Consider the following 12416-nt stretch of genomic DNA (forward strand, 5'->3'; position numbering starts at 1 on the left):
TTCGAAGATTAAAGGGAGATAGAAAGCATGAAAAGCAACATTACTAGACTCACTAGCCTACTTGAGTAAGCTCTAAGGTTCAGGTCACAAGAGGGACACTTAGCTCTATCCATAATTGCTGCACAGTTCGCAGCTTATCAAAATATAGGTACACCAAAACCTCAATTTGCCACTCATTTTCTAGTATCTCCTATGAGGGTGCCACCCATGGTGATCTAACTGTTGAGGAAGCCTATACAGAAAAGGTAGTGAAGAAGGATAATTATGATAAGCTTGCTGCTTTAGAGGAAAGGATGAGAGCAATTGAAGGAGTTGAGTTGTACAACCCTATAAGAATTGTTGAGATCTGTTTGTTTTCTAATGCGAAGGTGCCAAAAGAATTTAGAGTGCCGAAATTCATAAAATACATCGGTAGTTAATGCCGAAGAACTCACCTAAAGGTATATTGTAATAAAATGACAGAAGTAGTAAGAGATGAAAAGTTGTTGATCCATTTCTTTCAAGATAGTTTAAGCGACGCTGCCTAGCCTGGTATATGAGGATAGATAATACCAATATTAAAAGGTGGAAAGAGTTAACACATGCTTTTATGAAATTATACAAGTTTAATATGGACATCACCCTAGATATATCTAATTTGTTGGTCATGGAGAAGGAAGGCAATAAATCTGTTCGTGAATATGCTCAAAGATGGAGTGAGAAGACCACACAAGTAAGCCCATGATTGTTAGAAAAATAAATGATTAATATATTCTCTAATACCTTTAAAACTTTTTATTTCAAGCACCTTACGGGAACCATGACCCAACACTTTCTTGATATTGTGATTGTAGTTGAGAGTATTGACATGACATTAAAGTAGGAAAAATCAAAGGTTCAACTATGAGCTTTAAAGTCATGAAAAAAGATGAAGTGGAAAGTGGCTTTCAAATTATAAATCTTAATCATGCCCAATCAGATTTCATTGCATCACTAGCTACCCTAGTGTCATTATCAAAGATTGACACACCTCAACCACTCAAAGATGTTTACCAGTACCTTCTAAACACAAGATATAATGCTCTAACTCCATCAAATCCCGTACAACCACTATTTTCTAAGTGGTATAATTCAAATGAGAAATGTGAATATCATGAAGGGATCTCAGGTCACTCTGTTGAAAATTGCAAAAATTTTAAGTATCAAGTTCAGGAGCTGGTGAGCAAGAGACAGGTTAAATTTCTGAAGGATAATGATACCTGCCACATTATCACCAGACCATTTGCAGTATAATGAGTGGTCGGTAAATACTGACTAGACATGAATGTTGATGGGAAACCCTATATTAAGTTGAGATAGATACTGCAACATTACTTTGCATTTTGAATTTTATGAATAAGGTCTTTGAGACCTTGTTTTCTACATTTTGTTTTTCTTGTTTTGAGAACTTCATTGTACTTTTAATAAAGTATCTTTTGTCTTGTTGTTGCTTTGAAATCTTGAGATGTTCTTTTGAAAGTATATTGCTCGTATTCTTTAGTATGGAACACATATCCATTGACAAAATACTCATTGTAGCACTTAACTTTTCTTTTAGGGCCTAGGCTTAGTGAAGACAATGACTTAACAACACTCCTTTCAATTTGATAAACCTTGTATGTAATGTACATCAATAAACACTAAACAAGAATTTTGTAATGACATATAGTAACTTTACAAGAGATAATGAGTTTGTGATAGTACTTGGTTATAAACCATGTGGCAAATTGTTTATCTTGTAATTGAAAGATTTGAGATTCGATTAACTATGAGTTATTAGACAATAAATATTATCGATGTTGTTGCTTGCAAGGTTGTTCCAAATTATATGAGTATATGATATTACAATATATAAATAGTACATTTTTAACAAAGTTTAATTAGTAGTACATATACTTACTGAATAAAATGTCTCAACTTATCACAATTAAATAGAACATAATTGTATGTTTTTCTGAACTCTATTTCCAACAAATATCCTCCCCTTATAGTATTTTTTAGGTGTAGGTCGTCCAGGATTAGAGAATATTAACAAGTTCCCACTAAAAGGCATTTTACTGCCATCATCATGCTGTGAAACATGATTGATTCTCATTTTCAAATGAGGTTCGGAATAGTACAAGATAAATGTTGAAATCTGCCCAACAATATAAATATATTGAAGTTTCAACATGTGCCTTGTTCTTAACATTTTTCTTGATATTGAACAAGCACCTACATTAAATTAATCAAAAATTTTCAATTAAAAAAAAATAAAGAAAATACTTTTATATATGAATTGCATTGCAACTATGATATCTAACCGTTCGAATAGGTACATCCATCTATACTGGACCGATCCTTCAACTTTTGCCTCGAACGATAAATGTATAAGGAGATGCTCCATTGAGTCAAAAAATAATTGAGGGAATATCATCTCAAGTTTGCATAGTGTCTCGACGATATTTGTTTCAAGCCTCTTAATGTGATCAACATTTAACTTGCTGGAGCATATATCTTTAAAAAAATGACTAATCTCCGTGAGTGTATCCCATATCCCTTTTGGCAACAAATCACAATAAGCTAATGGAATGAATGTTTGTTTAAACACGTGGCAGTCATAACTCTTCATTCCATACAATCTGCATTCCTCCGTATTAACCAACCTTGGTATGTTTGAGGCATGTCTATCGGAAAAGTGCGAACTCTTAAGCCATTTGCAGACTAATAGTTGTGCATTTTTCTCTAACATGAAGCTTGCTCTTGGTTTTACAACCTGTGACCCATCACAAACGAACTTCATATTTGTATGGTTATATAACAAAACTATATCCAATCTAGCCTTGATGTTGTGTTTTGTCTTCCCCTTCACATCCATGACGGTGTTGAAAATGTTCTCAAACATGTTCTTTTCAATGTGCATGACGTCAAGGTTATGGCAGAGGAAACTTCTGCTTATTTGATTGAAGGTCAAACACAATGTCACCATACTATGATACAACATCATGCAATTTTTCACTAGAAAGATGCAAGGGTGCAACATCCCTTTCAATTCTGCCATCAAAGAAATCTTTTTTGTTCTTTCTATACTTGTGATTTGGTGGTAAGAAACGACGGTTACAGTATAAAAAAGAAGCTTTATCTCTATTTGTTAGCGTGAATGCCTTGTTGTTTTCCATGTAGTATGAACATGCTAGTTTTCCTTGCGTGCTCTAATTAGAAACCATTCAATAAGCTAAGAAATCACTAATAGTCCATATCAAAGCAAGCTTCCCTCATAACAAACTTATGTTTTCTCGATATATCATAAGTTAAAGTTCTAAAGGAGCACAATTGCGTCAACTCATCAATCAATGGTCGAAGACAAACATCTATATTCCAGCCCGAGCTGCTCGGACCGGGTATGACAGTAGATAAAAACATGAACTTCGGCCTCATACACATCCCTAGTGGCAAGTTATAAACCATGAGTATGATCGGCTAACAAGAATAAGGAGCAGCAAATGACCCAAATGGCTTAAATCTGTTTGTTCACAACTCAAGATGCATGTTTCTTGATTTAGCTGAAAAGTGAGGATGTACACTGTTAAAGTGTTTCCATGATTCACCGTCAGAAAGATGCATCATTACTCTATCAACTGCATCATGTGATCGGTGCCATGTCACGTGCTCAGAAGTCCTTGGTGATATGAATAACCTCTACAGTCTAGGTAGTGATTGGGAAGTATCTAAGTTTTTTATATACCATAAGAGTTTTTCCCCTGTCAGTTCTGGGTTTGTAATGGGAATGCCTACATGTCATGCACTCAGTTAGCTCAGTATTTTCAAGATAGTATAACATGCAGAAGTTAGGGCACATGTCAATTTTTTGGTATCCTAAATTGAGGGGTTTCAATCATAGACTTCACAGCATTTAAGTTCTCTTTTAGCCTGTTCCCTTCAAGTAAAATGCTTATCGCCCATTCGATAATTTTATTATAACTAGCCTCACTCAACCTATGATCTGACTTAATGGTGAAGACCTGTGCTATGACTGATAATTTACTGTAGTTCGTGTAGCCATCCCATAATGGTTCGTCAGAATCTTTCAACAGATAACAAAACCTAGTTGCATCTGCATTATGTTCTTTTTCTAGGATTGAACATTGATTGACATTACCTTGATTCATTCTCATTGCATCCATAACCATATTCCTGTAAGGATTACTATTGTTATTTGCAACTCCATGCACGTTGCGAGCACTAGAATTTGACCCCACCACCCTTTCTCCCATGCTCTTATTATGAATAAATACTTCTCCATGTGCATACCAACACATGTAATTCTTCATAAACCCTTTGCGTAAAAGATGCATCATTACGACATCTGTATGCAAATACTTTTTATTTTTACTATTCCTGCATGGACACCCAATACCGTCTCCAGTAAAATTTCTTGGAATAAATGTTGCGAAATTAATAAAACCCTGAACCCCATTACAATAATCCATCATTCGCAATCCTTGGGATGAATCTCGATACATCCATGAACGATCGTCCATGACTTCTATCGAATATCTATAAAATTATGATGACAACATATACGTATTAATTAACTAGTCAGGTAAATAAATTTGCAAAAATATTGGTTTACCTCGAGATTATCCAACAAGCTAATTACAACTTCTCATAAATATTCATTATCAATTATCAACATCCATACAAATTTATATATATAAATTTATGGAAATTACAACTTTGCAATAGCATTGATAAAAATTAAAATGGACTCGTTAAACAAGCTATTAATTATTTCACCACAACACATGTAATTCAGTAATTCAACAAAGTTTCAACAATTTACAAACAAATACAATTTTACAAAATCTAAAACAAACCATAACAAGTACAAAATTATACATTCATATACTACAAGTTTGTTTGATAAATAACAATAAAACATATACATACACTAACAATATTCATATACTAAAAAAAAAATAAAAAATTAACATTTAAATGTTAAAATTAAAAGATATATATTTACTTATAAAAAATGATAAAATCCACAATAAATCAGAACACGGATGTTGTGACCACAAAACTTAAAGAAATATGACTTGTGTTGAGAAGAGAGGGATTTTTTTTTAGGGGCTGGTTGTTTATAGTTTGGGAGGGGAGAGTTGGGATGGGAAAGAATAAGTAGAAATAGAAAAGGAGAGGGTCAGCAGAGTGATGATATATTCACTTTTGCTGATGGAATTACTTATGAAATCCTTCCGTCAGTGATTCCATCGGCTATTTTGATGGTGAATTGGTCATGTCACTACACGAAAATCCCGGTTTGAATCTCTTGGTGATTCCTTCAGTAAAATTGCCCGTAAAAAGTTTCATGCTAGTGAACCGCCTTTTTTTTCAAGTTCTGAATATTCTATTTGTAATTTCATCGGTATATACCGACCATATTATTTTATTAGTATATACCGACTGAATTATGGATAGAATACTGTAAATTTTGTTTCGCTGTTCTTGATTTGATTTAGTACATCTTGAGTATTAATGGGCTTGGTCAATATCTGTGAAAAAATACTCACCAAGAGTCTTTTAGCTCAGTGGCTATTTTTACGAAGTGCTAGGGACGGCGTTTAATTGGGTGTGCCTCGTTTTTTTATGTAAAGTTGTTCTATATGCCATTTATGTTACTGTCTAAACACTGTACGTATGGGCAAGTCTGTTCCATGAATATGATGTGTCCTGCATGTGCGATGGCATGGAAATAGAGTTTACACTGTACGTGTCTGAAAATCAATCTTGCTCTCCTCAGGTCAATGCTGTAAATGATGCAGGACCCTTGAGAGGGATGCTTCTCCACATTTCTGTGGCAAACAGCCGTGTAATGCTTTTGGCAGATTTCTTTTGCCTCTACTTCCCTTAACCTCGTGTTATTTAGATCATTTCTCAGGGCCATAGAGCTCGTACTTTTTAGGTTAGGAACATCTTACTTCATTAGTCGTTGCAATTTGCAAATGAAAGAAGAATGTGAAAGCGTTGCATCATTCAATATGGGCTACTCATAAAATCACAATCTGTAAAGTCTAATTAAACAACAGCAAACAAATCTGACAATACATGGACAAACTTAAGCTTAATTCCCAATGGATTTCTACTTCCTTCACACAATCATCAGATGCCATTTGCATCTGTCACCTATCTTTGTATCATCTTAGGGTAATTATTGTGATTAAGAAAATCAATCACTTTACATTTGATTTTTGCCTCCTCGGGAGTAAATGAGAATTTTTTGCCCCCCCCCCCCATAAATTTTCAATTCTATACAAAAGGAAAGAAAAGGAGAAAACTAAAGTGAGATTTTGATGTTGACCTTCACATGATGAGGGCCGCATACAAGAGTTGGTTCCAAGTATCAGGCAATCCAGGCAGGCACCAATGACTGCAATCTGTGCCAGACCCATCACTATAAGTTGAGGGATGAGCATCTTTTCTTAATTGTGATAGTGTTGTTATGTCAAGTAGATAAACTGGTTTCGTAATTGAGCTCAACACTTTGCTTACAACACCAACCGCCGGAGGTGCACCTGCCGGATATGTAGACCCTGATAGGGGCACTGCTTCTCCAGAACAACTCTTTTGTGGCTGATTCCAGTCCTTGCCCCTAGTTTTATAAAAATAGTCGGAATAAAATGAGTTGTGTTTCTTGTAGTGCATGCTGCATAGCATTCGATGCTCAAACAACTATATATATCATTAATTTAATGCATGTTTTCTCCCCCACTTACTGATAATGTGTGGGTGAAATCCCCTGAAAGAAGACTTTAGTTTTAGAAGGATCAACATTTTGGTCAACCCATCTGCCCCATGTGGTTAATCCTTTATTGAACGCTTCTATGCGGTCCATGTTTTTGTACAATGCTGGTCCATCCCGGATGTAGTCCCATCTGCATTTGCACAGCCAATAATGGCAGCTATATATTAAACTAGAGTTCCATATAAAAGTGGAGACAGCCATGTACATGCATATAAAAACAAGAAATTACTACACGACATAGCGCTGGCAAGGGCGCGAGAATGGAGGGAGGAAAATACCCTTGGGACTTTCCAGTGTGAAGCCACCAGTGCCAGGAATTGAAGACGAGCATGTCCATCCCTTTCCATGCATTGCCAGCCTCTATGGAGTTTAGGTTTAACACATCGCCAACATTTTCTCGAACAATATCTACCAAGTATGGTGTTCGATACATGTACAACGTTAAACCGTAGTCCTGCAACACTATTTTTTTAGCCACTTGAAATAGATACTGTAAATACTTTGTGTTTAAATGTCTTTTCATCTATGGATGTAGGCAAACAACTTTCTTGAATCCATGGTTCTTGTTACTGGCACTTTAGAGATGGAGTATATGACGAAGAGTCAAGATAATATTGCACAACTTTTTTTCTTATTTTTATTTTGTTGTTGGATTATACTACAGGAGATGCCCTCTTCCTTCAAATCAATTTCAGAGAAACTAACCCCTTTCTGCTTCTTCATAATTGATGTGATGATCTATATATGTAACTCAACAATGGTCATAAAATGCTATGATCCAGATCGCTATGATTTTAAAAACCTTTAACATATCAATTAGCACAAAAAAGAAGAAAAAAATGGTTCCAGTGATGCTTTTCAGTAGCGTAAGATAGAATCTCCTCAAATTCTCGTACCCACTCATTTTGAGGAGACAGAATAATAAATGTAACAATAAAGCAGAATAATAAATGCAAGATTCTTATTCTCAAGAACATATAATATGTATCTGCCTGGGCAGTCAGTCAGTCACTCACAAGCGTCACAGTAGCCATCCATGGTTCTTCTGATGAAGAACTGGCCGCTAGACAAGCATTCACGTGAAGCTTTAAAGGTCTTACAAAATCTAGTTTTCAAAAATATTAGATTAGCAGTTACTTAGCGCTAATTGGTGGTAATTGAACTCACGGAAACACTACACTACTGTTATAGAGCTGCCCATCTTATTCAATCAGTGACTTGAAAGGTTAACTCAGCCGTTTTAACTTTTTTAAAAAATTTAATTTAAATATTGATCAGATTAAGTTTTTTTGTGATTTAAAAAAATTAATTTACAATTCAATTAACATCACGAGCTAATTCCAATGATTTTAAAAATTATTTTAAATGAACTCTTTTATTTTTTAAATTTTTATTTAAAATATATCATTTTAGTTTTTGTTTTTAAATCACTGAAATGAAGAAGTTTTAGAACTAACCCGGGTTAGTTCCATAATCTATGAGTTGCCTAGCAATCCACAGACCCGGTCCTTAACCGAGTTAAACTCTGAAGGAGAGCTTATCAATTATGATTGGGATGGCTACTAAATTTGTGTACGCTGATAGCTATATCCAATAATAATGTGATTAAATAATAATATACATAAACATTATGAAATAAGTAAAATAATTATTCACGGCAACCACAGGTTGGCAGCTTTTTCAAAACAGCTGTCAAGGGAAAGTGATGGGGCCACTCAATTTCTTCTAATTTGGTCCAAGATGGCAACTAATGATGTCCTAATTAATTTCTTTATCATATTTTATATTTTTCTATGGGCCATGGACTCTCTCTCCCTCTCTCTCTCAATGAATAAAGAGTCACGGAATTTAGAAAGCTACAGACGTGTCTGTATTGTCTCTTCTGATGGTCAAGCAGAATAACCGGTTATGAAAATGTAGCTCTCAGAAATTTGTATCAGAGGAAAGGGGTTTTTTATTTTTTATTTTTTATTTTTAAGGGCTAAAAGGGAAATCCTTGTGATCATTCTTGGGACCCTCACTCACTGTTTAACGAAACACTATCTGAGAATGGAGATCCTTTACTATATTTTAAGATATGCTACCACAGAAGACTAGAAAAGAGGAAATTTCTGTGACCCTCTACGTTTAATTACCAGAGAGAATTATGGGCATATTTGAGTAGTTCGTGCCTCGATGTCTCCATGCAGCAGATACAAACAATCTATGTGCCTTTCATGCTCATTTACTAATTGGCAACACGAGACCCCAGTTTGAATGGTGGAGTAACGAAGTCTAATTTGCCTTAATTAAACTAAACAAAATCTGTAGTTTTATCTGGGCAGCATAAACAACAGCCACACATAAAAAGAAGCTCAGTACTCATTATAGTTAATACTGTATATCTATAGTTCAAGGAAAAAGGCCAAACTACAGTTTGGAAGCAGACCTTTTCTCAAAAGCAGAACAATGGAATAATCAATAACATATAAAAATAAGATGGAAAATGACAAACATGCAATAGTGATAAGGAGATGTGCAGACAAAATCGGTTGAGGTTGATTTTGATTTTTGAAATGGAAAGGGGAAGAACTGGAAAAGTAGGAAAGTAAACTCACAACGAAGGTCACGGAGTTCCGCTTTGAAAAAGTTGTCTTGGCAGTGGGCACGGCAGCATGAATCATACATGCTAATGATTCCCACATGTTCAGACTCAGCGAGTCCCCCACGAACATTATCTTCTTCCCTCTCCACCTTGCCAAAAAATCTGCACCGCTAAACCTACACAAGAAACAATAATAATAAAAAACAAGCATAAGCACAGTGCTTGTGTGTGTTTTTGTTCTTCCGTTCAAGGAAAGGAATGAATTGAAGTGAGTAATTCTAGCTAGTAAGTAAGTACCTTGGTATATTGCAAGAATCGGGTTGCCAGGAGTATTTGAGATACTGAGTATCAGGTCTTCCATACCCTTGGCAATCAAACTCAGCATCAATGAATGGACAGCCAGAGGAATCATAGAGAGGATAAGAAGTGTCAACCACCCATCTCCCTTGAAACAAATCACAACCACTCACTTGCTTTCTCCCCTTCAACCTGCTAGCATTGTAGTCGTGCTGTCCAGCTATGGCTTCTTGCAAAAGCAAAAGCATACATTGACAGAAAATGGAAAACAAAACTCGGCACTTAAAACCCATCTTGGATTTTGAGTTCCTGGCAAATGTTTCAGGATATACCAGTTTGCTTGTGAATTGAGCTTATATACAAGCGAGAAGCGAGTCCCTGAGGGAGGGAGATAGCGAGGGAGTGGGGCGCTAGCTAGGGTAGGTTCACATGCTAAGTGAAGGAGGCTGGCACTGACTTTCTTTATATATAGGACATGTGTTGGGAAATCTTGGAAGGATACATTTATACATAGCGTATAGCTAGCGCAATGGGGTAAGTAATGGGGTTTTAATTCTTATTTCTTGAAAGGTTCTCTTAACATTCTATTGGCCTTGCATGTCACGGGCATATTAATCATGTAGTGACTTGAATTTGCACATGCACGTTAAATTATTGGTGATTAAACAGCTAAATTTCAAATATCGGTGTTGACAATTTCAACATCCGTTCATCTCCGCTGAAAATAATATTTAAAAAAAAAAACAATATTTTTAACATTAATATAATTCAAAAATATTAAAAATATTAATTTAAACTTAAAAAATTATTTCTAAAAAAAAAGCATAGTCACACAGTAAAGACAAACGTAATCTTTTATACACACACACATATAATCATCAATTTTATTAAAAATATAACTACTTGGGCAATAGCCATAAAAAAAAAAAAAGACAATTTACGTTGAGAATTTTTAAAAGAAAAATAGATAAAACAGATCAACAGAACCACATCAGTAAGACAAACGTGCTTTTACTTTAATTTGCAATTTAAGTCTATTGTCCGTTAATTTAAAAGATTTCTGGTCAGTCAAATCGATGATCCACGGTACATAATTAGTAACAAAGGATAGGGATTTAAAAGTAAATAAACATAACAACCGCATAAACTGCCATCAATGAGATAGCAACATGAGATCATGACAAAAAAAGAAGAGGAAACATATAAATAAAATGAAAATTAGGGTATTTAACATGAAATTGACGAGTGATAATGTCCATGTTTTTTTCTGGCTCAAGTGTAGCTTAGCACAAAATTAAAGTATAGTTGAAAGGTCATTATAGAGCTAGGGAGGGAGGGACAAGGGTTAAGCGTGAGTAAAAAGTTTTCTATAATTGAACACCAACTATCCCTTTGTTCTTACAATTCCTCACTTCCAGTCGATCAAGAAGAAGCTATATATGGTGATCTATCAAATCCCACCATCATGCATAGATCATCATTCCAATCGATCTCTTAACTAATCAAATACCTATCATGCCGCATTAGGTGACTTCATAACAACCAAAGCTTTTCATGCAATATTAAACTAGTAGAGTAATTAAAAACGCAATAGCAGATAAAGGATTCCGACATGTTTTGTGTTTTTTAAAAAATTGATTTTTTTAATTTTTTTTAATTTAAATTAATTTTATTTATATGTTTTCAAATGTAATAATATCAAAATAATATTTTTTAAAATAAAAAATATTTTAAAAAATAATAATAACCTCGTAAATATCCCATGATGGGAGGAATTATACAGGGACACACACAACGCTATCAACTTTTTCTGCCTAAAGCTTACAAAAATATGAGGAAAGTCCACCAGGTCCACTATGAGCGCACCTATGTGGTTGAGTTCTGAAAGTGGGCCTAACTACAGTGCCTATAGGAGCAGCAGGACCCAATGGGTCCATCAACATGGGACCCATCCATGAAGTTGGTGAACCGTCTACTAGGGCCATTGTCTGGTCCTTGTGTGCCGTGCCGTCTATAGCTTGTTCCATAGATAATGATTTGTTTCTCTTTTCTTGCTAGTAACAATCATGCTTTTTTAATTTTCAATCCTTCAATATCCATGGAATCTTCTTACATCAAAGGACCTCATATCTCTCATTTGATAGAATACTAGAAAAATCCTCGTCTTTTCCACACAAGATATTGAAGTCTCTATAGTAATTAACAAATTGATTTTTTTTTTTTTTACCGGAACCCTTGTACTATTAATTTGTTATGATAACAGAAAGAATTCTTGAAAACAGACAAGAAGATGTATTCTTAAATGGTTTAAGAAGCGATTTAGTTTAGATTAATATATAAATTTAATAAAATATATATAACTTTACAATCAAATCCAAAAAATACTTTCAAATTTATACTAGACCGCCATCTCTAAGATTTTGAAACAATAAAATTTAGGGTATGTTTGAAAGTACAGTCGAATTATGCTTCTAAATTTTTTTTTAATTTTTTTGTTTTAAATTAATTTTTTAGGTGTTTTTATATTTTTTTGATGTGTTGATATCAAAAATAAAAAAAAATTATGTTAATGTATTTTCAAATAAAAATATTTTAAAAAACAACTTCAATCAAATTCACAAACATTCTCTTAATTTAACCCAATCAAATTTTAAGATTTTGCATCATAATTTAATTATAAAATATAAACTCTGAATACTAATAATAATATGAGAATTTGTCAATTTACTCTCT

General features: G+C 34.3%; 1 protein-coding gene across 2 annotated transcripts; it reads right to left on the reverse strand.

Moving 5' to 3' along the window:
- Positions 1 to 6029: 6029 nt before the first annotated feature.
- On the reverse strand, positions 6030 to 10187 carry LOC118054101 (protein trichome birefringence-like 37). Of its 2 annotated transcripts, none has more exons than XM_035065545.2 (5): positions 9684 to 10187; positions 9400 to 9562; positions 7081 to 7256; positions 6774 to 6932; positions 6030 to 6649 (listed from the first exon to the last, which is right to left on the reverse strand). In XM_035065545.2, the coding sequence occupies exons 1-5, from the start codon at positions 9974 to 9976 to the stop codon at positions 6361 to 6363; spliced, it is 1080 nt and encodes a 359-aa protein (XP_034921436.1). In that variant the 5' UTR covers positions 9977 to 10187; the 3' UTR covers positions 6030 to 6360. The 2 variants fall into 2 exon arrangements, with proteins under 2 accessions (XP_034921436.1, XP_073265039.1); XM_073408938.1 differs by having other exon boundaries at positions 9750 to 10181.
- Positions 10188 to 12416: the final 2229 nt, after the last annotated feature.

The sequence above is a fragment of the Populus alba genome, chromosome 4, assembly GCF_005239225.2.
Source record: "Populus alba chromosome 4, ASM523922v2, whole genome shotgun sequence".
Classification (NCBI taxonomy): domain Eukaryota; kingdom Viridiplantae; phylum Streptophyta; class Magnoliopsida; order Malpighiales; family Salicaceae; genus Populus; species Populus alba.